The sequence below is a fragment of the Vollenhovia emeryi genome, unplaced genomic scaffold, assembly GCF_000949405.1.
Source record: "Vollenhovia emeryi isolate VEMERY1.0 unplaced genomic scaffold, V.emery_V1.0 DF939134.1, whole genome shotgun sequence".
NCBI lineage: Eukaryota > Metazoa > Arthropoda > Insecta > Hymenoptera > Formicidae > Vollenhovia > Vollenhovia emeryi.
In genome coordinates this window covers 1,311,536-1,336,431 of record NW_011967232.1, presented here as the reverse complement: position 1 = coordinate 1,336,431, position 24,896 = coordinate 1,311,536, and the positions used below count along the sequence as shown (strand labels likewise).

Below are 24,896 nucleotides of genomic sequence, written 5' to 3'. Positions count from 1 at the left end.
AAAATTGATTGTGAAGGTCACTCTATTTTGGAATATTCTCTTCGTTCAATCATTTCCGAACCTTTTACAGGAATTTTACAGGAATTTTAATCGGTATAAAGTTTCACAAAATATTTAAAATATTCGAGGCATGAATTAAATATGCAAAAAAAAACGTAATTTTCCGATTTTTCTTTTATTTCATCGAATTCACTACTTAGAGAAATACGAGTAGAATTGTCACGAGATTTATCTAATGAATTGACTTATCTCAAAATCAGATGTGACTCATTGTCAGTTTTATACAGCTGTCAATTTTCCCTCAACTTATACGAGGCGATTTGTAGGATCAAAAGAATTCGTGGCAGAGCGCGGAAGAACTCAGGAAGTACAAGGACAACAGGGAGAAGCAGAACAGCGTATGGAAACAGCGGATCGATGAACCTAAGTGTAACATCCAGAAAGAGAGCAAGATGATGGGTGTGGCAGGTCAGCCGCCGATAATCACTCATACGGCAGCCACTCCACAAGACTCCCCGAACACCACGTTGGACGTCGGCTACAGAGACCTCAATTGCCGAGCAGTTTATCCGGCTGCTGCCCTTTCAATCGAGTCGATCGATCGATCTGGCGTACGTTGTTTCATTTCAATAAGAAAAAGAACTCATAGTTGTTACGCGCAGGCAAAAGTGTTCATTGCTCGATTGATGTAATGAAACGTTCGCGTCTATACTTGAAAATAGAAACTTTTCCGTGTTTCTTTTGCATCGATTAATATCTCGATGAAATTGTCATACGATTTTTAATTGAAAGGTCTCCTACTGCATTTCGTTAGAATACCAGATTAAGGGAGGTGCATTACGAGAGAAAATAAGATAATGACGAGTGCTTTGTATTCGCAGAGTCAGTGCAGTATACCCTCGGGGTTGCTAAAACTACCCGACGTATCCAACAAAATACCGACGAATAACTTAATAGCTGGTCAATTCCCGAGACGCATAAGCCTCGTTACGGCCGTTGTTAATCCCTCGACGAGGGACTCGAGTTCTAGGTATATGTGTTTCGTCGCTTCTCGGTTGCATCAAATGCCGTTCCCTTTTTTTCTGATACCGCTTCTTTCCACTTCAGTCCGCCGAGGGTACAAAGAGGATACTCGTGGCGCTTGTCACGGCCATCTTTGCGGAGGAAACGATGGTCGCAAAGCGATGACGAACACACCGGCCACACGACTGTACTCAATAATGGGCGCAGTACTCTCGTTGGATCCAATCTAACGTGAGTCGAGAAAAATATTACGTATTCCGAGTCGCTCGGAGAACATAAATAATTAAGCGATCAATTATCAACCTTTAAATGATTCAGCAGATAAATTTACGAGGGATTCCTACTTCAGATTCCTATTTTAATTCAAAATTTGTGTTTCGTTAGTTCTGTCTTATCCATGTAATAAATTATTACGAAAATAATGAAATAAAAAATATATTACGCAAGTTGTAACAATAACAATTAATATGCGATCTCTTGCAGATTTAATGGCGGTTACTTACACGGTTCGATAAGAAACGATACGCAACGCGACGCACCCAATAATCGAACTACCGTCCTGACAAGCAATAATCGTAGTTTGAGTCCTAATAATTCACTTGACAGCCACGGCCCATGGTCGATTCGTCGTTACACAGTTACGCCTAATCAAGTGAGTTACGACATAATGCCTTTGTTGACACTTACTATGTCGTAAATTATTACTTTACCGTCGTGTTAATTTTACGCAATATGAGTTGAGAACATTCATATCTTTTAACTACGGAACTCTCTTTAACTCTTTAACTCTTTAACTACAGAAGGTGCTATTTAAAGTATAACAATGAATCAACTTATGTATAACAATATGAGCGTGTAACGTTTTATACATGATAATCTTTAACAAGAAGAACATTATTGTCGCCAGTAATTGATTATCAACAGGAAAAAAATTGTTTAACGACTTTACACTGGCTGGGTAGTTTAATTTAACAATTTATTCCAACGTTTCGACCATCCGGATTGTGGTCCTTTTCAAGGAAGGTCCCTTGAATCCCATAATCCTTGAGCCCCACAATCCGGATGGTCGAAACGTTGGAATAAATTGTTAAATTAAACCAGCCAGTGTAAAGTCGTTAAATAATTTTTCTCCCTGATGATAATCTTTATTTGGAATTATTGGAAGAAAAGGGTTTTCCACGAATCCTTAAGGAATACAATTACTGAAACATCACGCCTTGCAGATGCGATGGGTCGGCGAGCTTTCTCGGAGGAATTCACTGCGCGGTTACGAGAATGTTCAGACGTCCACGAGGAAGACGCTGCCACTGGACGAGATGCTCGCGCCGTCCTCGACCCCACGCACGATCAACAATCTCTCGATGGAGACCGGTCCACTGCCGAGAATCAAGCGACTCCACGAACGGGAAGAGGAACGTGTGAGAACGGGCGAGCATACGCCGCCGTCGAACGGCCACGGTAGCGCGAGCAGCATTGAGAAAATCAAAAAGATATTCATGTTCTTCGAACCTAAGGGCTGCCTGCAGGAGCGTGACAATTATTCCTTGTATTTATTCCCACCAAATAACAGGTACTACTATGAATAGGAATCACGTCGTTTGATTAACATTTGAAAATTTTTATCTCTTATTTCTAGCTAAACCTACTGCACCGGTTCAGAGTTTATCTTTTTCTTGCCAATGTAGAAGGAAAGAGATAAACTCTGAACTGGTGCAGCCAGTTCAGCTAAAAAGAACAGACACTTTGCGACGAACGAGATGTTACGACGGAGATATAATAATAAAGAATGACGTAATAGAACAAACACAATAGAAAGTAAAGCAACTTATTAGAGAATAAAATGCAAATTTTGTTATGTAACATTATTATTAGACTTGAGTGAATAATAAGAAAATTGTGACGACTAGAGAGTGATGTACGACTCATAGTGTTCTCGATGCCTGCAGATTTCGCATTTTGTGTCAATGGCTCGTGGATCAAAAATGGTTCGACAATGTGGTATTGTTATTTATCGGATTAAATTGCATTACTCTGGCGATGGAACGACCGAACATACCGCCGGACAGTCGCGAGAGACTTTTTCTGGCCACCGCGAATTACATTTTTACAGCCGTTTTCGCCATTGAGATGTTTATTAAGGTAACGCACCAATACGTCTTGGAGATTTTATCTGTAACATTCATATAATGATAATTTTGGACAAAAAAATTGATATCTCAAGGAAACTTTTGTTTCCCGTTAACTTAAAACAATAAAAGAGAGAAATTATCATAATTATAAAAGCATGTATGATTTAACGTTATTATTTTAGGTTGTCGCAACGAGCATGTTGTATGGTGCAGACGCTTATTTCACATCAGGCTGGAATATCATGGACGGGTCTCTCGTTATCATTTCTATAATTGATTTATCGATGTCGCTGCTCTCAGCCAGTAGCCCCAGAATATTTGGCATATTAAGGGTAAGACTGTCATCACTTGTTAACAAGTACGTTGCATTTTCCAATCCTCGCTTGAACAGCTATTTTGACTATCACAAACGTATGATGAGACATTTATCCGGATATATACTGTCCTATGAAAATTAGAAATTTAATTTTTAACGTTTCGCTCGATATTAGATTTGATGTATAATTAATTTAGACTAAAGAAAATTGTAACAAATATATAAATAAGTTAGACTCTTTCAATGTTTAATGATGTTACGTTAATGTGGGAAAAATGTAGGTATTTAGACTGCTGAGATCGCTGAGACCTCTGCGAGTCATCAATCGTGCACCTGGCTTAAAACTGGTCGTCCAGACATTGCTGTCTTCGTTGCGACCCATCGGCAACATCGTTCTCATCTGCTGCACGTTTTTCGTGATTTTTGGCATCCTCGGGGTGCAGCTGTTCAAGGGTGCGTTCTATTACTGCGAGGGCCCCGATATCAAGAACGTACGCAATAAAACGGATTGCCTGTCCGACAAGCGAAACGTGTGGCTAAACAGAAAGTACAATTTCGATGATCTTGGCAAAGCCCTTATGTCGTTATTCGTTTTATCGTCGCGAGATGGATGGGTAAACATCATGTACACCGGTCTAGACGCTGTTGGGGTCGATCAGCAGGTGAGTAAATCCCAGCGAATGGCAATTTTTCCTTTTGACAATGTTTTTCTGTCAATTGATCGCACAGATATCTTTCCACGCATTCTGGTTTTGATAAGCAGACTTTAATTTGTAGCAGGAACATTTTTTGTAGCGTGAATAATTTTTCAAGTGTATTCAAAGCAGTGCCGCTTCGGTTTAGGTCTCTATAAAGAATATAATTGAATTCAAATGCTTGTATAATTTTCAATGATCTAACGAAACGAATTAATTGCAGCCTGTCGAGAATTACTCCGAGTGGCGATTATTGTATTTCATCGCATTCATATTGCTGGTGGGTTTCTTCGTGCTGAACATGTTCGTCGGCGTGGTGGTCGAGAACTTTCACAGGTGCCGCGAGGAACAGGAGAAAGAGGAGCGCGTGCGAAGGGCGGCCAAGCGCGCGTTGCAGATGGAGAAAAAAAGACGAAGTGAGTGACCGCCGGGTCAGCTAGGTTTAATGCCACTTCTACATGACGCGGATTAGGAGACGAGGGTTGTCGATGTATGCAACGATGATGATGATTTTCAGAGATGCACGAAACGCCGTATTACACCCGTTACTCCAAATCGCGGCTGTTCGTCCACAACGTCGTGACGTCCAAGTACTTCGACCTGGCGATTGCCGCCGTTATCGGTCTCAATGTCGTCACGATGGCGATGGAGTTTTACATGATGCCGAAAGCGCTCACTTACGCGTTGAAGATCTTCAACTACTTCTTCACCGCCGTCTTCATTCTCGAATCCATAATGAAACTTGTCGCCCTCGGCGTGCAGCTCTATATGAAGGATAAGTAAGCACCTGTTATTCCTTTTAGTATTTTTGTACACGTGTACACGTGTTGTCAAGACTCGCGCTTGGTTGTAAGATAAGCGCAGCGTGTGGTCTCGTAAAGAAAAAATCCAAATAACATTCTTCTTTCAGGTGGAACCAATTGGACGTGGGAATAGTGATACTGTCAGTAGTCGGCATCGTGCTAGAAGAGGTCGAATCTAAGATTATCCCCATTAATCCTACAATAATTCGCGTAATGCGAGTGTTGCGAATAGCCCGGGTGTTGAAGCTGTTGAAAATGGCGAAGGGCATACGCGCCCTTTTGGACACGGTGATGCAGGCATTGCCGCAGGTCGGCAATCTGGGGCTGTTATTCTTTCTACTCTTCTTTATATTTGCGGCGCTAGGAGTGGAACTCTTCGGTCGACTAGGTAATTATTACTCCCAGTACGGCTCAAGTTAATCAGCTCCTATACGATCATAGAAATGGATAGCTTTGTAATTGAACGAGGCTAATTTTTTTATCGCAGAATGCAACGATGAAATGCCTTGCCAGGGTCTTGGCGAGCACGCGCACTTTAGTAATTTCGGCATGGCCTTTCTGACGCTTTTCCGGGTCGCCACTGGTGACAACTGGAATGGAATCATGAAGGACACGCTGAGGGACGATTGCGACGATGCGGCGGACTGTGTGAAAAATTGTTGCATCAGCAGTATCATCGCGCCGATATTTTTCGTCATTTTCGTTTTGATGGCGCAGTTTGTACTGGTGAACGTCGTTGTCGCCGTGCTGATGAAACATCTAGAGGAAAGTCACAAACAGGTGACGTTTCCAAACAATTTTGCACAATACATTTGATTTTACCTTCACTACGCAAGTACGAAATATAATCTTTTTATTCCAGATGGAGGACGAGCTTGACATGGAAGTGCAGCTGGAGAGAGAATTGGCGGCGGAGCAGGAGGAACTTCTCGAGGAGGAAGATGAGGACGACATGGCGATGAATGGTAGAATAGACGGTGGTGAGGATGACGACGACGATGATAAGGAGCGCGAGTCGATGGTGGTAAATGAAAAAATACACGTCGCGAGACCAGGATTGGCCAAAGTTCGATCATTACCTGCAAATTTTATTTACAACCCACCGAGGGAGAGAAACATCGATGGTGAGAGCATTATTAAATGTTTACAACCCGGTATTGAAGTATTGCGATATTGTATTTTTATCCCTAAATATTATATTGCGTCTCATTATAAAATTAATTAATCATCTTTTATATCTTTCAGATGCCTCCATTTCCGTGTCCTTGGACGAGAAACGTCGCAGTTCGTATTATCACAGTTCGAGTTCAAGACCGTCCAAGTTTAAATCGAAACGCCGGCAAACCTTCCACTCGAGCCACCATCAACGAAGGTCACTGCTGCCGATGCACTTCGAGGTCGCCGAAGTCTTTGAGAAACCTGTGAGCAATCTGAGCGTGCCTCGAATTATTCCACATCGCAGCTACGCCACGACTAGTCAAGACGCCAGTCGCGTACAACGTCAGAAGCTGCCGGTAAGGAAATTATATTTCGATAAAGATAAATTTATACCCCGTGCGCTAAAAGGGAAGCGAGTAGCATATATCGGTTGCATTATAAATTATCATGAAAAAGGATAAAAATATAGTGTTTACTCATTTGATTCGGTGAATGAATTTTCGATTAGTATTTGCCATCACAGCACGGGAACAATATATAAGAAAATCCTCGTTCATTCTTCCCTTTCTCTTGATAAGAAACTTTTCTGACGCTTAGAAAAATTCTCGTCCAGGCTTACAATTACAGTGAAGTGAAATGTCATTTTGCAAACGTGAATTTTGCAGGTGATTACGAGTGAAATACGTGAAAATAAGTCTCTGTTAACCGTGAGCAAGCCGCCGACCAGCCCCTCGCTCATCACTTCCCCCGGCTCGAGCAGCACCCTGAGCGTCCCGCCGAGACTGACTAGCGATCGCTACCTCATGCCGACCGCCGAGATGTACCCGTCCAAGGCAACAATGAGCCGCCGGACATCGAGCGACACGCAATCACCGTCGCTATCGGATACGAGCCCGAGCGCGAGCCCGAGCGCGAGCGCGAGCGCGGCCGCCGGTACCAGCAGCTCGCGTACGCCCAGCATCGCGAATGGCTATGCCGGCGGCAAAATTCGACTAGAGGAACCAAAGGCGAAGACGTCAGACGAGAGAAGACGTCCAACGACGGCGCCTCAAGAAGACCTCGATGTGCAATCCGTTATCAACGAGAGGAGACCGTCCAAGCTGAAGACGCACGACCCCACCGGTGCGTCCACCACCACCAGCATCACCAGCGATCAGTACAGCGCGATGATGCGCGGCGAGGGCTACAGCCATATCTACGTCACCACCGAGGACAGGTCCGACGAGGTCCCGTCACCGTGTGGCAACGCGAGCGAGAGCACTGGTACCGGCAGCCCGAGCGTCGCCGGCAGCCTCAGCGCCGTCGCCAGTCTCAGCGTCGCCGTCAGTACCGGCGCGGCTGGCACCATCAGCAACGGTAGTGGCAACGATAGCGGTAGCCGAAACGGCAACGGCAGCGGCAGCGGCGGCGGGGTGCACATCGGCGAGGGCGGCGCTATCGGATCCGACGTGAGAATATACGTGGACGACACGGACTCGACGAGCAGCAGCAACGGGCAACGGCGCGGCGGCAGATTACGCGACGACGAGACCACCCAGGACGCCTCGACCACCGTCTCCTCCGCTACGACGATGCGAAACGGCAGAGGCAGCGGCGGCACGGACGAGAGCAAGGAGACACCCGAGAGACCGTCCTCCACCGGTGGGTCCTTGGATCCCTCTTAATCCAGGGCGAGCGGGTCGATGTAGTCTCTGGTTGTACGTACGGGATGTTTCGAAGGGTTGCAACGTGGTATACACTGCACGGCGGAAACACACCACGAAGGAAGATCGCGGAAGGGGTTTAAGAAAGGGCTCTAAGAAAGACTGTAGTGCATGACAATATAGTCGTTATATTCTAGTCACTTCGCCGCCGTGAACTTGCCAGAAATGATCAAGCCGAGCTTTTAAATGGAGATTGAACTTTTGGAAGCAAGGGGAGAGCGGGAGAGAGAGAGAGAGAGAGAGAGAATACGAAAAGAATATCTCGTGCATCGCGTAAACGAGATACGATCGCACGAATGGCATGATGTAATGTAATTAGAAGAATCTATCGATGCGTAGCGCATAACGGCTACGCAAAACGCGCGACGTCCGCGCATCACGCAACTTGAAAACCTATGACAATCTCTTATTGCCAACGGAACTGACCTTGTTGTTCCGTTTCCGAAGCGTCAATGGAAGTCGATTCGTAGGAATTGGTAGGAAGAAGAACGACGTAGGGTCGCGTCGATAAAAATTAGAAAAAAAAAGAGAAGAGAGAGAGAGAGAAAAAAATTTCAGTAGTTTATAGCTAGATTTTATGTGTCGAGTCTACGCGACGAAACTGCAATTAATTGGACCACACCCTCTCGCCTTTCCTTATTCTCTACTCTTGGAAATTGCGCGCGGTTCGCCGATTGGAAAACAAAGGTGTCTACAATCGATCGATGTGGATCCTAGTCATCGGATCGACTAACGAGAATGATAATTAATCGGTCAAAGTGGACTGATGTAAATCGTTTGCGATTATATATACACGTGCCTGATCTTTTAACTAGAATAATCAGATTTATATAAATTCCAATTCGTCTAGAAGGGACATGATAATCAGTTTTACATTTTAGTGTCGGAATAATCTAGAGACTTCGATTTTCACGATTAACACCTATCAGTTGGAAAGATTCGATCGATCAATTGTGACGATTATTGGACAATCGGCGTTCGAGAATCGTGATTTATCTTCGTTTCGTTCACTTCACTCTTTTCACACATTAGAGCGTTCTTCTCGTTGACATCTGTGATATACTTTAATCGTAGTGTATTTCCTAACGGTAACAGCAAATATCAGAACGAAATCGTAACATCAGCAGCAGCAGCAGCAGCAGCAACAGCAGCAGCAAGGAACAGCAACCATTTAGAGATGTAGCTGACTTTTTAATAAAACGAAAACCAATGTTTCGGTGGCTTTCGTGGGGCGTAAAAATAGAGAGACAAAACAAAGATAAATAGGAACTCTATACTGTACATACATACATCTACGAATATTCTATACTCTACACTTGGTGTGGTTTATTTTGATACTACCGCGTGCGGTAATATATTTAACGATTGTCGAAGTAAATCTAACAAAAAAAAAGAAATAAGAATAAACAACTCTATGCCTTTTACGAGCGTTGACGAACCTTCGTGCGGTGGTGGTGCCCGCGTTTTCTTTCTTTTTCACCTGCGAAAGGGAGACCGACGACTCCAGCTACCCTTTGTCGGGTCGAAGGTGTAGTCGCTAAAATCATGCTCGGGCGCGCCGGGCGCGTCGCATTGCTTGAAAAAAAAATAGTAGAAATTGTCGAACGATCGATCGCTCGGTCAATATTGCGTTTCATTAAAAAGATTTAACAAAGTCTTGAGCCGTGCTTTGAGTTTAAGTGGAATTCCTGATCCACTGTTGAGCGAGATAATCGGATCATTGAATCGTCGATGGAAGCATTGTGGTGAACACGTATGTTAGGTTCCACGGAGTTGCACTTAACACCAGAATGGCTGAGAATTTGCTATCTAGAAGAATAGTTTCTTATACAACGTGCATGAGAACAATTGTATAGCAAGAATATAAATCCGTGACTTCTCGTTTCTCGGAGAGTTTTCTACTGGTACTTTATTGTGAATTGCATACGTTTTTTACACTTAATTATTTCTAACATGGCCGGCTTTCACAAATCGAGATATTCGAAATAGCGTTTAAAAATGAAATGTATGATTTACACAGCTTAAAACTTTTTATTATTACGTAAAAGAGAAACTAAGACTTGAGACACTTTTACACAATCTTTATAAAATTTCGAAAGAATATGTAGTGATAACTGTCTTTGCCGTTCTGGTGGTAAATCTCAACTGGAAACGACGTGGCACAAAAAAAACAATACGTAGCAAGCACAGACAGAAGCAACGAGCGACTCCGTATTGCTATCAGATCATGCTAAGTCGAATTCAGAGCAAGCGAATGAGCACGCGAATGAACAATGGCGCAAGCACCGTTTGCACTTACTGAAGCAACTTGTTCATTCGTGTTCGTTTCCTTGGTCCAGGATCGGCTTTAGACATAAGGAAAGTACGTAGATAATCTCGCATCCACGCGCTTACGTACATGTACTCGCGTTTTCTTCGGCACCACGACCGGCTCTCGATAGCTCGATAGCGTTAGACGACTGACCTCCGAATTATAGTTACTCTAGACACGCGCCGATTACGATCGTGCGCGAGTTCGCCGATCAGCTGCACACGTATCGATAGTCCGGCAATTGCGTACTATATAAAAAAAAACAAAAGAGATACATAGGAACATCGGTTCAAGAGGATGGAGGAAGGTAAAGTGTCATTAGAGAATTTTACGATCGTGCGTATGTGTGCACGCGTAACGGGGAGAGGAGATGTCGTATTGAAACTCGCAGCGTGCCTCTCGAGTCTGTTCTTCGCCCGTAGAGAAGGCAGTGCGTAATCGTCGAATTAATGAAAGCGCAAAACTACAAGAAAAAAGAAACCAAGAGAGCACAGCGGAGAGAAGCAGAAACCAAAATCGGGCCGCGGCCGGCCCCCCCGGAATATATAACATGCTATTTTAATTACGGTAATGGGGTGTGTAACGGCCGATGTCCGTAGAACCGTCGGGGAGCGTCTTTTCCTGTCTGCCTGATGTCCTGCATGTATGCGGTATTCGATGGCTGGTGATGCGAAACTTTGGCCTTCGCGCCACCACGCGAAAGCGGAGAATATGATAAGAATGTTGGGGTACGTGTGCGACGTATGGGGAGAGATTCGAGATAGCGGGGAGTTCGAGGGAAAAAAAACTAAAATATGTACAAATGTAATAAATCGAGCGACGATTACGTTGAAACTGGCCTGTTGTTTTTATTGAGCGACCATCAACAATCGATATCGCAATGGATATTTTTTTTAACACAAAACGGTAACCTGTTTCGCTCATCTCTGGTCAATCCGCGAGACTCTTAACTAGGATGGTAATTTATTGTTGTTATTATGAAATGATTGTGAATTCAATCGAGCCACATTTCATTGAGTGCGTCTTTTGTTGAATTTTATTTGGTTAAACCGTAGAACGACACATAATTTTACGAAAACTATAACTTTGACGTATCTGGTGCGAGCATTCATATCTCACCAAGGGTACCATGCACCCGTATTCTATAGATACACGTGTACTCCGGATTACCACTGTTGGAATGGACTTTCAGCTCGATTATCTCGTACGCTTCTCTCGCTCGGTTCTGCAAATTAATTTTTTATTTCATGTAATCGAGCGCAAACATTGACAATCGAGTGAATTCCAACGACAAATGTTAATTATATCACGTCAGATATTCCACCTGGACCTCAAAATACTGCAGCGGCGAACCGGTATTGTCATACATAAAACTGCCAAATGAAAAAGGCTTCTCGTCATCGAGATCTGTCAAACCCTAGAATCGATACGTACAAAATACACACAAAAATACATTCATTTGTGGTATTGCAGTACAGAAACTACGATGTTGCACACATACAATCGCAAAAAAACCAACTCACCCAAGTAGAAAAGTCTCGTGGCGCCGTGGCGGTCTCGCCAGTCGGAGATATCAACGAGGAGATGTGCTCGAGGCTGACTCCGGACACGTGCACACGGCCGAGTAATCGAATCACCACGCTGCCGCTGCTGCCCTTGAAGGCCCAGCATTCGCCCGGTAAAACGCCGGTCTGGTAAATACTTTGGGATCAGAACGTTAATAAAATTAGATATAATCAGGTAACCTGTATCACGGCCCGGGGTGTGTTCTGCTGTTGACAAAGCGGTATGCCGAACAGATTGAGCACAGGCGCGCCGGTCGAGTAAGGCTCGGTGTCTCGTGTCGACAGGATCGCCCCGCCTGAGGATAAAGGACTACGTGACGAAGTGCCAAAGCTGCGTAACTATGTCCTCGCAATGCTTTTCTTAATCAAGGGTATAAGAAAACCGACTATTTATGAAAGAGAGATAATTTTACTGTTGCGAATAAAATACCTATCGTAAAACCTTAAACCGTATGATAGTTTCTGAGCAAAGTTATACAAAAAGATTGCTGCTAGGTATTTTTAAGCTGACTGAAAAAAGAAGCAAAAAGGCCACTACGTATCCTACTTACGCATGAGATTATTAGCAGGTCGCAGCGGAGCGCCCTTTAATTAATACGTTCTGTGTAAAAAAAGGCGTACGTAAAAATAGACTATTGGATAGAACCTGAACTTTCAAGAGCGTAATCCGTTCTCCCAGTTTTGTCGGCATCGTACGTCTGTAATTCATTTCTCACCATGTCCTTGACGGTCTCCGGTGACAGGGCCTTCATCAGGTGCTTCGTATGCAGACTCATCTCTGTCGCAAGCATGAGACGCCGTACTCGTGATAAGTGTTAGAAAACTGGCGAACGACGCAATCGTTCGTCGAATAAGGAGGTAAAAATATAACAAATAATTAGACGCGCGTGGATGATACAAAGAGAAAGGCTTTCGTTTCGTCCCGTGCGAGCGCTTGCGACATGGATAGGCACAATACGTCGCTCTATTTATTTAGTCGATATGTTTGACGTCAGAGAAATGCCACCGCACCAGGCGACATCCGGCCAACATTTATACGCCGCACCTTTCTTACCCTCGGACACTTCGTTCCTCAGGCTGAGGATAGCTTCTGACATTTTTGGAATCACGCTGCCCACTTCCTTCAACTTGCTCTTCAGCTCGTCGCGCATCTCTATCACGTTCTTCACCTCTAGCTAATGTATTTTTTTTTGGCAGAAATAATGAGAAAAGAATCAATCGTATCACGTAACAATATTAAGATAAAAATTATTCGCTCTTGGAAAAGGTTGTGACAGCAAACAATTACCGAGAGAGTATCCAAATAAGATCTGAGATTGCCCAAGTCTGCCTTGATCATTTTAAATGACGCGCTTGCGGAATATTTGTCGCAGAGGTGAGATACGGACATCGCTATAAATGTCGAAGCCCCTTATAGTTGGATTCATTTATAGAAATACCAAGAGAGCCATTAAAAACTTTTTACGATAACTTTTATCAAGCTAGAATCTCGTACCGAGCATCGACGTGATGATGCAGAAAGCGAGAGGTTTGACGAGTTTGGTGCACCAAGCGGATCGTTGGTTGCAATTGACCGGGGTAGCCGGGCAATTCCCTGCGTTAACGCAACAGAAGGTGTTTCGTGCGCTCATCAGCCTCGTTTCATCACGCAATCGTGTCCTAAGTACTTGCAGAAGAAACGCGCTGACAATAGTCGATGAAATTAACGTATATCAGATATTAGCGACGCTTCTTATGACTGGTAATCGCCACGTTTTTTTCATTGTACGTATGTGTCAAAATTTGGGTAATTATTGACAACCGTCTGTACATAATCGATATATCGCAAAAAGACGAATTGAATCGCGATTCCAAATATGCAAATTGATTGTATACCGGGAGGAAATGACTTGTCTATCATTTTCACATTGAGTGAAAACGATAAACAGTTCTGGATCAGAAGAAAAGATTCGTTCCATTTTGATGAAATATTCAAATATATTTTCTTATCCTAGTTTCATTATTTTATTTGTGGGTGTACAAGATACGTATGTACAGGATAAATGCAGATAATACTAAAACAATGTATATACATCATTTTTCAAACGAGCACGGCTTTTCCGAATAATCGTGCAAAAAAACGCGATCCAATTTCGTTTGCCTATGCATACATATTTCTTTAGACAGAGCAAAAGAACACCCATAATGCACTTCGCTATGTTCTACTGCAAAATTTTGTATACTTTTTGCAAAATCTGTTGCTCTAAATAAATGTGATTAATTGCACGATACAACGCTCGCTTGCTCTAAAATATCTTTTATCTTCGAAATTATGAAATTACGTTTGCATGGATGCTTAAAAAGCACAATATTAATAAAATGAAAAAAAAGACCTATACAATCACATATTTCTGGTACAGTTTGCTTTAATTTCATCTTCGTTGATCTTTATCGTTAAACGAAAAATAACAACATCTTGGACGAATGTGCACTAGGAATCCCCGATGCCTTCTCGCATGAATTGTGCACATATCGACATATTTATACATTTTGCATATGCATACATGAAAAATGTACATGTGTTCTACCAGCGCCTGAATTCATATGGGAAGGCCATCAGTGACTCCTAGTGTCAGAAAGGTTGACCGACGTTACGATACATTTTACAAAAAATTTTCGGAATATCCATACGTATCATTGCATAGATATTCGTGCATGTCATTCCTTTACTCTGACAATGCGTCACACATTCGCGCACATAAACACACTGCGTATAATCTCTTGCATGATAGACTGTATTTCCGAAATTTGTCGTAAAACATCGGACAACCATTCTGACCACGACTGTATGTACATAAAATAGTACTGTTGTATCCAAATACGTTCTCTCGATGCTAAAGCTATCGTTACGATGTAGTATCGGACGTTAATATCGGGAGTCGGCGTTACTATATGTTTTTCAGGGCGGCATGTATACGTAAGTTGAGTCGAGTTTCAAAATCATAATCTTTGTACTGATTTTGCGCCTTCAGTAGGAAACTCTTGCCTTCGTTAGGATTCTAAAATGTGAGATAGCAAAATTGTACAAGAAACAACGAAAATATAGACGACGCGCGTATGGTATACTTACGTTATTGTTACTAAGACTGCTCCCTAATTCGTATAGCGCGAACGCGCTGATGTGCTGATCGTACTCGTCCTTGGACGGATACCTGTGTTTCAAACAATTTCGGAAACTTTTAATGGCCGCCTCGGTATCCCCCAGATAAAGACACGCTGCGCCTTCGATAAGATCAATCAAGCCCACCATCGGCTCCTCGGAATGATTTTCCTTGCATTCTGATAATAAAGTCATGTGATAGAATAAAACATAAAAAGCTTTTTTCGCGCAAGAAGTCGTCATAAAATGTTCGAGCATCTCAACTTTTCAGCCACCTTTCTGTGCTAATTGAAATATTATCGGTTACACATTGCAGGATCTAAAGCAGATGGAAACTGGAAAGCGATCTGTCATTACCGTATGATATTCCCCGCAGCGATTCGGCGGAACAGGACGGAAGGGCGTTCCACAAGTACAGTGATTCGTATACGAGCAACTTATAGTACAGAGCTGTGTAAGGATGCCCGGTCTCCTTATCGACGATTTTCGGCATCCTGCGCATGATAAAAACATCGAGTTGCGACTCGCTTTTCGTCTCGTGGAACCAGGGGAGGATCTTGCCGTGCAACGACAGGAGAACGTCAAACTTGCCGTTCGCTCCGCAACAAACTGCAAATGTGGCACAATGAGGAAATCCGAGTCTGCTTATTCGGGAGTCGAGGTGGTGTTGGAGTTACCCATGGCTAAGTATGCGTAGAAGCCCTTGGACCATCTCGACTGCTGCTGCAACTGCAACAAGGATCGATATGCCTCGTCGTAGTTCAAGCGTATCACGTGGCACCAAGCCACCTCGTGCAAGCACAGCAATTTCACTTCCCTCTGCGTCGCAACGTCCACTGCTTTGCCGAACGCTTCTAGCGCTCCATCGACATTTGTCTATCAAACGATCGGTGCATGCAAAACAAGGCAATGTTGTATTAATGTAACGTGAAATCGAGAATTTAGTAAGTCAGGCTGTACACGTTGTGATAAACTAAAACACATTTTCATGTTCATAAATAAAAATCTCAATCATAATATTTTAAACGTACAGGATTGAAGGATTGTTTTATGTAAAGTGAATTGTCGAAAATGATAAATAATACTCAATTGTTTAATCTATCGGTACCTCCAGACGTTCCATTCTGCCAGCGAAGAAGAGAAAAAGGGCAGAATCCTGGAACTCGGCATGACACTCGGCTATCAGCTGCTTTGCTGCCGCGACCCCCGCCTTTACATTAGACCCGTCAAGCGCGAAAAACGGACGTACAATCGTGTGATACCAGAGTAGGGATAATCTACGACAAAACGGTAGCACATTGACCGGTCGTTATGCGTTAAAGATGTCTCAGAATATAACAGACTTGGAGATTGGTATACGCCAGCGTACATTGTAAATCAAAATAATGAAAGCTTGAACATCAGAAAATAGCGGTATATTATGCTTTGAAGATGCTAAATATTTTAGGCAAGCGTTCAAATTGTACAACACACTGGTTTGCAAAAATACACTTAGGAAGAAGCATTCGAAAGCCACAATACACTCACGTGGCGAGCGGTGCGCGCATATCTTCGCCAAGTCGTGCGTACATAAGGGCGGTAAGACCAGACTGCCTGTTGCCCTCGAAGCCGAAGAAATGGATTACTTTCAGCACAGACGGTGGCAAGAGGCTCACGCACAGCTGATATATGCCATAACCGAAACTTGCGGCCGACATTAAGCGCGTCACCTCCGTAGGTTCCACAAAGCTGCGAAGTACATTCCGCTTTAATTAATAAGTTTTCAAGCGCGACGTGCGCGCGAGCTTGGAACGTGCGAGCGAGGGAGGAAGAAGAGCAAAGTGATCTCGAAGCTAAGCTACAAACTTCGCTCTTACGAAGCGAGTACACGTGGCAGTGTGTGAGTCTACCGGCGCAAAATTAGATCGGAGATTCAATCGCGCACGACAGCAATGCCTTTCTTCTCGCGAGAGGAGGGGATAATGGAAAGACGAGGGAGAGACGAGAAGTTTCGAGTAAGAAGAAACGACAATTACGGTGTCTGTTGTTCGGACGTGATGCCGGTGAGCGAGAACAACATTGAAAGAGAGCTTCGCAGACCTGATGGCGACGGCGCGGGTGTCACGTTGTTCACGTAACCGTTGCAGGATGGTATCGACCATTCCGAAGATTCCGGACTCTGCGGGCTCTGCAGAGAGGATCCATTGCTCGCCGGGGTGACGCATGGACTGAATCCTGCAACAAGACAATTAAAGTCGTTGTTTCTGCGAAGCCGCTACGATCGAAACTATCATTTCCTGATTTGTCCAACTTTCTAATCTTAGATATCAGATCGTGATTACGCACCGGTCGGATTTGTACCAAAGGTGCGACGATACAGTTGCGAGATCTGGGTGTACGCGTGTTGATAGACGCGCCAAGCTTTGCGGAGCATCCAGCAGCCGCGAACGTATCCGGTCAGCTCTTGTTGGAGAAACAACGACACGGCTGAGAATACCTGAGTATCCGCCAGAACGATTTGGCGTTCCAACTTATTCACGTAGTCCTTCTGAAATTAGTTTTATCACTGTCTCTTTCGTTTTTATTAATTGAACCGTCTGCAAATTCGCAAATGCAATTATAAGTAAGTATTAAATGACGCGTGATATCTCATTGTGCTAATGTGTCGTATCGATAATCACAGCTTGGGGAGTAAAGACCTCGGACCAGAATTTAAGACACTGCTTTATGATTTAAGTCTTTGTCTTCAAGTGACGCACATTACTGTCTTATGTCTTAAATTAAAAGTGCAAGACAGTCATTCCGTAAGGGAGGCCCTAAGGTCAGTATTCATAGTCGGATCTTATATTCAAAACCGTCTTAAGATCCTCTTTAGATACTCCACAGCCAACGAAAGGCTCCATGCAGCATCTTTAGATAAATTCAAGACGGTCTTGATTATAAGATCCGACCATGAATAAAGGCCCAAGTCGATTTAATCCGGTATCACAGACATATCTCACATAGATTTTACTTTGTATTGCTACGATCAATATCATAGTCGCAATTATTTCTGCGCATCCGGACGTATTAAAGGGATCCGAACCGAAGGAAAATAATAATCTTGTTGAGAAAACTCACATCGGTCTCCTCCGCTCGAAACACTTTACTTCTCACGGACTTGAGCCACCCTATATCGCCCGCACATTCCCGTTCCATATCTTTCAGCAACAACGTGGCTTGCTGGAACTTGTCCTCTTCGAAAGTCATCAGGGCATTCTGCGCGATTCGTCAAGTTGCGTTAAAAATTATTACCGCCAGGCGTTAAAACGTTCAGGGACACCTGGCATTTTTTATTAATCGGGGCCGAAGCGAAGCCCGTCGTCTCGTGTTTTTGTTTCCTCGTCATACCGTGACAGGACTGTGAGACTACCTTTTACTTATATTCGCGTGTCCCGGGGTATCAATCGGGTATCGATTTTATATTTTCCGATGCACGCGTGTGCTCGCGGTTTATTATTAAAGCCGATTAAGTAACAACAGCCCTTCGCGGCCTTGAGATACGCTAAGCGTACCTGGTCGGAGTGCAGCGGAATCGATAGGTATGGCTCATCACGCGATTTACGTACCATGAAGAGAACAAAGCAACGGCCGGCTTTGACGTGGAAGCTATGAGGATGCTCGGTGAACAGAGCCTCCGCCTCCTCGGTTCTGTTGTTGAGCAGCAGGGAGATGCCGGTCCTGGCGACTTTCCAGTCCTTCCCCGCGTCCTCCGCTATCGCCATTATCCCCCGTGGAAAAGGACTTTAGAGAGACTTTCGTGGTACGACAGAGGGGTCCTTTCCGCTCCGAGACTGCCGGCTGCGCGTTCGTCAAATGGAGAACATCTCTCTACCGTGCGGGATTGCCGACCTTGCGTCAAGGTCACTTACTCGCGCGAGCATACCGATAATTGTTGATTTATCGCTGCGCGGAGAAACAAGCCCGATGGTCGAAAGTGTACACTGTACCGCGAGATATCCCGTGCATTCACGTTACGAGCCAGCCGCGTTGTGGTCACCGCTGTCGTCACTGATCGGGATGCGATGCATCCTTAGGAGCGCCGCACTTCCTCCTCGCACAAGCCGCAAAGCAGGAAGGAAGTGCCTCTACTCTCAACGTACACTTAAAACAGTTTCTCACGCTTAAAATCTAACGTTTTGCCTTTCCCGGAATTTTGGCCTTCCGGCGGGACGCGGTAAATTGAGCGACTAGGACGGACCTACCCTTCGTGTACGCCTCGTTATAAGTATTTGATGTGATTATGCAATTCGCAAGCCGCTGTGCAGTTATTATATAAGTTTCCGTCGTCGTGCATGATCACTCCAGTCTTCACTGGTGCACTTTCATCTCTTTCATCGATTCCTTTCCAATTCATTTGTATACGGACTGTTTAGAATTCTTCGTCGGATGTACCGTTCCTCAACATCTTCGGGGTAAAAACGAATTTTTCGGTGCGGTTCACCTGGACGCAAAACACGGAGTGCGGGTAAGACCAGCTAACGACCATCGAACTATGTAAAATCCGGACGCCGCTTCCGTTCTTTATAAAAGTTGGACAAATTACCAGGCACTGGCATACTACCGGAGTGACGTCACCTTTCAAAAAAGCGCGAGCGAGGACGGCGCAGCGGATGCACGCGAATCGCGGCACATGCTCGAGCCGCGAACCGTATCCTTGCTGTGCATCGGGTTGACTAAACCCTGCTGAAGAAGCGCAGTGCTGCTGCCACCACCTCTCCGGGCTGGATATATACTTGTATTATTGATTTTGGCATAGAAGTACATATTGTAACCCTGAGCGCGCGCGGTACGCGCAACGAGGAAAAACAAGAGGAAGAGAAAGAAATTAGCCACGTGACGCAAAAAGCTCGAGAGGCGCAAAGACATTGTGTGGAACACTAGAATCTTCCCGTGTCACTTTGTCACACTGTGCTTCTAACGCAGCACGAGTGCTCGAATGCACACAATTCACTCTGCGATAAATATTAGGCATCATTTTAACGTGGCGCAATGAAAGACACGGAATAATATAATGTATCTCGTATATTTACGTGTTTGTTAACACATTCGCAAATTTGTGTACGAATCAATAAGTGTGCTACCAGTTTAGAATACGTTAGTTTCGCGCGTTGAACACATACATTTACAACTGCCGTGCGGCATACATCTTAAGCCCGTATCAGACTACGGATTAGAGATTGAGATTAGATTGAAATTTTCTTACTCCGATTGGTCAGTCGCTAAAAAATCAATCACTAAACTTGAGATTAGTAGACTTTACCGATTGGTCAAATTTCAACCTAATCTCAACCTCAATCCGTAGCCCGACACGGGCTATACAGGCATTCGATATCGGTGAGAATAAAATTTGTACTCTGGCGCTTCGAGTGCAGCAAATGCAGTGATCATTCGAAGGGAAGGTCTTGAGCCGCGGTCCACTTGACGCTGGAAATCCTTCGAAGCGTTCTTCTCCTTCCATTTAGCAAAGAAAGAAGTAGAAGGTACGCTTCAAAGCATCCGCAGCGTCAAGTGGACCTTAATTACACTGTTCGACTTTCCAGCAATTTTATCTCGTAGAAACTTGAGACTATGCATTTTGTACATTTATTTACAATTTCTTTATTAAATAATCAACAAGTACTAGATGTCATATAAATTCTAGCCCTTCGAACTTTTTATCCATCACTTTCGTTTCGGACATTATTACTGTGCCTTCTATCGTAAAGGCCATGATATACGTAGCGGTGCGCCCTTGGTATTCTTCAGTTTTCAACGCTATTACGATAGAATCTTGCGAGCCGGGAAGAAATTTGAAACTGGAGAAACCTCTGATTGGGATTAGCTCGCCGATACGAGTAACCTGTAACGAATTTCATAATTGTTTACCATTTGCCAAGACATCAAAACCAATGGTACACGACGTAACTGCTGAAAAACGCACTTTAATATCAACGAAATTTTCGTCCGCGGTCAGCAAGACGTTGCAGCTCATCGTTTCGTCCCGTGTCTCATTGTAACGCTCGTGGGAACATCTTCTAGGCAAGAAGAACCAGCTCTTGTGTACGTCGCTCCAAGCGCCGGACTCGTGTATCATGTAACCTGCGCAAAGTACACGCATGATAAATTAATTCGGGCATTCGCACATTACCGAGTCCCGGCGTACCTGGATATTCGATGTTAATCGCTTGCCTTAATCGTTTGTAGTACGAGATCCAATTGAGAGAGTGCGTCTCGCCACGCGGTGACACCACTTTAACCCACAACGGATTGTTGTGTTCAAATTCACCGGATGGCGTGGTCCACTCCTTCCCCATACTGCCGATGTACAACTGCTCGTCCTTGATAGTCGCCCACTCGGACTTAAATCCTACGTGAATCAAAGTTTCGTGAGAAAAAGCATGTTGCGGCGAGTAACAGTAACGTCGGTTCGTTGCGCTCGCAGATGCCTACCTTTGTGATTCTTCCCATTGCCATCCATTAGGATGACCCACGGGTAAACTTGATCGCCCTCGACGAAATATACCATCCCCGTGCGATCGTCGAAGGAGAGCAGACGGCCGTCGAAAGTCACTAGTTCCGACAGCTCCATTCCGCGCCCCTTCATGGACAAGGACGAGGACAGCACGACGGTCCTGTCGTCCCAGGTGACGGAGAGATAATTGCTGCCCGAGTTCCAGTAGAGGCTGCCGGTCTTCATGAGGCTGTGCCACGTGTCCCTCTTGTCCGCGAGCTTGGAATCGTGGTCGAGGTCGCTCACTATCGCTATCCGGTAGGTGATGCCCTTGGAGGCCCTGATGGGCGTCGAGATTGGGTACGTGCGGTTGTACCTGTAGTAGTGACACTGGGCCGGTGCGGGGCTCGGCGGCGCGCACACGAGGCCGTGCAGCAGCGGGTACGCGAGGAAGAAGGTCGGCACGCACAGCAACAGGAGGAACAGCGCCACGAACTGGCCCTGGACGCGGAACGTGCTGTTGGCCACCCGGTAGACGTGCGGTGCGCGCAACGCCTGCCGCCAGTCGCGCAGGTACGACATGGTCTCCTCCCCGTTGCTGCCGCTCCTCATCCGCGCCGCACGGATTGCGTCAGAGTCTCGGCATGCGTCGGCTCGTCGGCGCTCGACGGCGACGTCGACGGTAACTCTAACCTAAACGCGCACGTCCGCGAGACAACAGCAGCGTCGCGTCGCCGCGTCGCGCTGCAATCAACCTAACCTGACCCGGCCACGTGACGGCTCTCCTGCAGCGAAGACTCGTGTTGCGCCAATGCGCTCGCTGGGCGGAGAAGGACCCGTAGGCGCTTAAGGCATTGTTTAACTTTAGGCTTAGCTTAACACGCTCTTTGTTTCTTTCCAACTATTACTTTAGAAAGATACAACCGTGAGTTAATCTTATAGCGAATTCGGTTGCTTGCACAGTGCGCACTGAGTGCACGCTAAAGGCTGGTCTACAATACATGGAGTAAGCTGGAGTAAGGAGTAGGAGTAAGGAAATAAATCCATTTTATTTCTCACTCCTACTTCAGCTTACTTAGGCTTACTCTCGGTGAATCAAAATGCCATCAATCAGTGTTACAATTATTTTAACAATCATGCCCGTAATATTTCAGCTTCCTTACACCAAAAGCTAGAAGTTAGGGCTCTCCCTTACTCCACGCTTACTCCACGTATTGTAGACCACGCATAAGGCTTCTTATATATTTAACATTGTCTTAAATACATGTTCAAAAAGTATTCAGTCGAAAAATGATCCGCGTGAACGTTGTACGGGCCATTTTTCTGGATAGGAAATAACGCAAGAGGTAATTAAGATGATCTTTAAATATAACAATTGACTGGAAACAAGGCTTAGCGTGCACTCAATGAAACCAACAAGGGTTTCTCCCTCGGAAGAAACGTATTTAAAACACCGTAATGATGGACGTGGAGAAACTACAAAATAAATACCCCACTATAATCGCAATATTTTTTTAATAACAAAAAAACAACCTGATCTCTCTCGTCCAACACATGTCGCATGACAACTGTACATCTCTCGATATTTTTACACGTGTCGCACAATTAATTGACTCTGCACTCTTCAACCAAGGAGTGCAATCATTTTTTTCACCAATATCTTATTAACATATTGGCCAAACGAACGATATGAGATCAATAACAATTGTGTGAAGAGATAACTTGAAGAGGGTCAAAGTCCGGGACCGAAACGTCGTTTGATTTTTAACTAAAAACATTGGCCGGTGTAGATCGTTTGTAAAAAAAACTAAATATCATTGGTTTTATATTACTGGCGATATTAAATCCATTTGTGAAAGTAGAAATACTTAAATTATCATAACAGTTATGCAGTTATGTAAATAGGCACGTATGCAGATCGTTGAGCAAATCGATCTCTCAACGATCGACGCGCCCGATCTTCGCAATTACAGCGAGAGCGCATTCGCCGTAGGGGGGGGGGGGCTCCATTAATTAGCGTCGCGCGCCGGCGACGCGTAACGACGCCGGGCGCGCGTGCACGTTCGAATCGCCGGCGCGGTTGGGGTCGGACTCTCCGTCGGCGAAATGAATCGAAGGGGGCGTCGGTAGACAGCGGGGGAGACGCCGGGGATGAATCGGCGAGGGTGGCGAGAACCTATACAGTCAGTCGCGTGACGCGTTTTCCGCCGACAGCGTCTCGGGCCCGGGCATCGAGTGCGTCGAGTCGCGTTCGCGCGCGGCCGATAGACACGGGCGATCTCTCTCCGAGGCTCCGCTCCGTCTTGCGTTCTCATGATTTTCGCGCCGTCGTCGTCGCGAGTCGGACGCGCGACTCCTCGGCCCTTCGTGCGCGCTCGGCCGTAACCGGATCGCGCCGCGCGCCAACCTGTATTATCGATCGCGCGGGCGCGCGTGCCGCAGTCTCGCGCGCCGCGCGTTCGGGCCGGCCGCGTGCGATATATCTACGTGCGGATCACGTGCGGCGCGGGGCACAAGCCGAATCTCGCGCGCCCCGAGACGCCGCGCCGGCCGGAGGAACGCCAGTCGGCCCCGTCGTCCGTCGATGTGCCGCGCCGCGTGTGTACAACGCATCCCGAGACTGCGTCGCCGCGCGGGTCCCACGCGTCGTTTGAACGCGGCCCCTCTGTGCGAACGACGCTCCGTGCTTCGGTCACGTGACTCGCGACTCGCTCGAGGATACGTAGCCTCCGTTCGGCGCCTAACAACGGCCTAATAACGTCGTGGATGCGACCGGCGAGGCTAACCGGAGTCATGCTATTCCATTGCTCGCCGAGCTTCCGGCGGCGACCGAGACACTTTCCGTCCTCAATGCCTACTTTTCTTCGGCGAAGATGAAACGCTGCGCGACGGCGCTTAGGACGCGACGCAGGTAACGTCCCTTCGAGATACGTCCCGAGACGTCGATACGCGCCAATACTCGCACGCGGGGCGTGAAAAGCCACGGGGGTGTCGTGAGACGAGAAGCCGAGCCTAATCTCTGGCCTACATTTCAATTGTTAACGTCACGTGATCACCGGCGGGAGCGTATCTTGAACGTGTCACGTGACGCCCAGTCGACGAACCGTCCGCGTGCCGGCCGGCCGGCCGGCCGCGTTATCCGTCCACCGCGGTGCGATTCTCGCGCGCTTCCGCGCCTTTTCGACGGCGACGCGGTTTGAATCGCCGCGACCCCGCGACGCTCTGCCAGCGAGAGAGGTTATGACGACGCGCGCACGAGGATGCGCCCCATCGCGCCCGTTCGCCACCGAATCCTCTCGTCAGCGGCGGGCGACGTCCCCCGCCGATCTTGCCAAAGGTAAGACGCTCGAATCGCTGCGAATTGAGGGGGAAACCGCTGAGGGTATTGTGGTGTACAGATTTGCGGCATTACTGGGCATTGCTATGCATTTTTAGGGCATTGCTTTGGGCATTAGGCCTTGCTGGGACATTCTAATGATATAATAAGATAAAATAAGATAAAACAAGATAAATAAAATAAAGTAATGCCCGCTGGGCATTAGCGGGCATTGATATACAAGATTTTGGTCAGCGGTTTCCCCCTCGCTTCGAATAATGTATAAA

General features: G+C 45.7%; 4 protein-coding genes across 6 annotated transcripts in view; 1 reads left to right on the top strand and 3 right to left on the bottom strand.

Moving 5' to 3' along the window:
* The window catches only part of LOC105567790 (voltage-dependent T-type calcium channel subunit alpha-1H), a 35,757-nt gene extending 24,785 nt beyond the window's left edge, over window positions 1–10,972 (top strand). For both annotated transcript variants that reach the window (XM_012022930.1, XM_012022931.1), the window contains 15 exons: window positions 327–611; window positions 882–1,030; window positions 1,108–1,254; window positions 1,507–1,675; window positions 2,247–2,593; window positions 2,970–3,162; window positions 3,335–3,484; window positions 3,750–4,130; window positions 4,387–4,579; window positions 4,681–4,942; window positions 5,074–5,354; window positions 5,454–5,746; window positions 5,829–6,090; window positions 6,212–6,480; window positions 6,790–10,972. In XM_012022930.1, coding sequence (XP_011878320.1) covers window positions 327–611; window positions 882–1,030; window positions 1,108–1,254; window positions 1,507–1,675; window positions 2,247–2,593; window positions 2,970–3,162; window positions 3,335–3,484; window positions 3,750–4,130; window positions 4,387–4,579; window positions 4,681–4,942; window positions 5,074–5,354; window positions 5,454–5,746; window positions 5,829–6,090; window positions 6,212–6,480; window positions 6,790–7,788 — 4,380 coding nt within the window. In that variant the 3' untranslated portion in view covers window positions 7,789–10,972. The remainder of the gene's footprint in view (window positions 1–326; window positions 612–881; window positions 1,031–1,107; window positions 1,255–1,506; window positions 1,676–2,246; window positions 2,594–2,969; window positions 3,163–3,334; window positions 3,485–3,749; window positions 4,131–4,386; window positions 4,580–4,680; window positions 4,943–5,073; window positions 5,355–5,453; window positions 5,747–5,828; window positions 6,091–6,211; window positions 6,481–6,789) is intronic.
* Window positions 10,971–13,093, bottom strand: LOC105567828 (SUN domain-containing protein 1-like). Its single transcript, XM_012023036.1, has 7 exons — window positions 12,992–13,093; window positions 12,758–12,878; window positions 12,420–12,481; window positions 11,884–12,042; window positions 11,662–11,829; window positions 11,463–11,555; window positions 10,971–11,363 (listed from the first exon to the last, which is right to left on the bottom strand). Exons 1-7 carry the CDS (start codon window positions 13,091–13,093, stop codon window positions 11,247–11,249), a joined length of 822 nt encoding a protein of 273 aa, XP_011878426.1. The 3' UTR covers window positions 10,971–11,246.
* Window positions 13,094–13,660: 567 nt separating this feature from the next.
* Window positions 13,661–19,776, bottom strand: LOC105567791 (tetratricopeptide repeat protein 39C-like). 2 transcript variants are annotated; one of them, XM_012022932.1, is made up of 10 exons: window positions 18,430–19,776; window positions 17,942–18,079; window positions 17,168–17,369; window positions 16,858–17,056; window positions 16,370–16,570; window positions 15,951–16,119; window positions 15,520–15,718; window positions 15,200–15,451; window positions 14,813–15,021; window positions 13,661–14,741 (listed from the first exon to the last, which is right to left on the bottom strand). In XM_012022932.1, the coding sequence occupies exons 1-10, from the start codon at window positions 18,583–18,585 to the stop codon at window positions 14,631–14,633; spliced, it is 1,836 nt and encodes a 611-aa protein (XP_011878322.1). In that variant the 5' UTR covers window positions 18,586–19,776; the 3' UTR covers window positions 13,661–14,630. The 2 variants fall into 2 exon arrangements, with proteins under 2 accessions (XP_011878322.1, XP_011878324.1); XM_012022934.1 differs by lacking the exon at window positions 16,370–16,570.
* A 617-nt stretch (window positions 19,777–20,393) lies between these two features.
* LOC105567792 (soluble calcium-activated nucleotidase 1) lies at window positions 20,394–22,073 on the bottom strand. The gene is made up of 4 exons (XM_012022935.1): window positions 21,293–22,073; window positions 21,006–21,209; window positions 20,784–20,941; window positions 20,394–20,702 (listed from the first exon to the last, which is right to left on the bottom strand). Exons 1-4 carry the CDS (start codon window positions 21,903–21,905, stop codon window positions 20,490–20,492), a joined length of 1,188 nt encoding a protein of 395 aa, XP_011878325.1. The 5' UTR covers window positions 21,906–22,073; the 3' UTR covers window positions 20,394–20,489.
* Window positions 22,074–24,896: the final 2,823 nt, after the last annotated feature.

What these genes read in the sequence shown, in the direction of transcription:
- LOC105567792 (XM_012022935.1), bottom strand. Translation starts at nt 21,905, where the DNA reads ATGAGGAGCGGCAGCAACGGGGAGGAGACCATGTCGTACCTGCGCGAC. An exon ending in GATTAACATCGAATATCCAG is followed by an intron (nt 20,942 to 21,005) that starts GTACGCCGGGAC and finishes TACTTTGCGCAG; the next exon opens with GTTACATGATACACGAGTCC. An exon ending in AAAATTTCGTTGATATTAAA is followed by an intron (nt 20,703 to 20,783) that starts GTGCGTTTTTCA and finishes AATTCGTTACAG; the next exon opens with GTTACTCGTATCGGCGAGCT.
- LOC105567828 (XM_012023036.1), bottom strand. Translation starts at nt 13,093, where the DNA reads ATGTCCGTATCTCACCTCTGCGACAAATATTCCGCAAGCGCGTCATTT. An exon ending in GAGGAACGAAGTGTCCGAGG is followed by an intron (nt 12,482 to 12,757) that starts GTAAGAAAGGTG and finishes TGCTTGCGACAG; the next exon opens with AGATGAGTCTGCATACGAAG. An exon ending in CACCCCGGGCCGTGATACAG is followed by an intron (nt 11,830 to 11,883) that starts GTTACCTGATTA and finishes AGTATTTACCAG; the next exon opens with ACCGGCGTTTTACCGGGCGA.
- LOC105567791 (XM_012022932.1), bottom strand. Translation starts at nt 18,585, where the DNA reads ATGGCGATAGCGGAGGACGCGGGGAAGGACTGGAAAGTCGCCAGGACC. An exon ending in GTTGCTTTGTTCTCTTCATG is followed by an intron (nt 18,080 to 18,429) that starts GTACGTAAATCG and finishes CGAATCGCGCAG; the next exon opens with AATGCCCTGATGACTTTCGA. An exon ending in ACGTCCGAACAACAGACACC is followed by an intron (nt 16,571 to 16,857) that starts GTAATTGTCGTT and finishes TGTACTTCGCAG; the next exon opens with CTTTGTGGAACCTACGGAGG.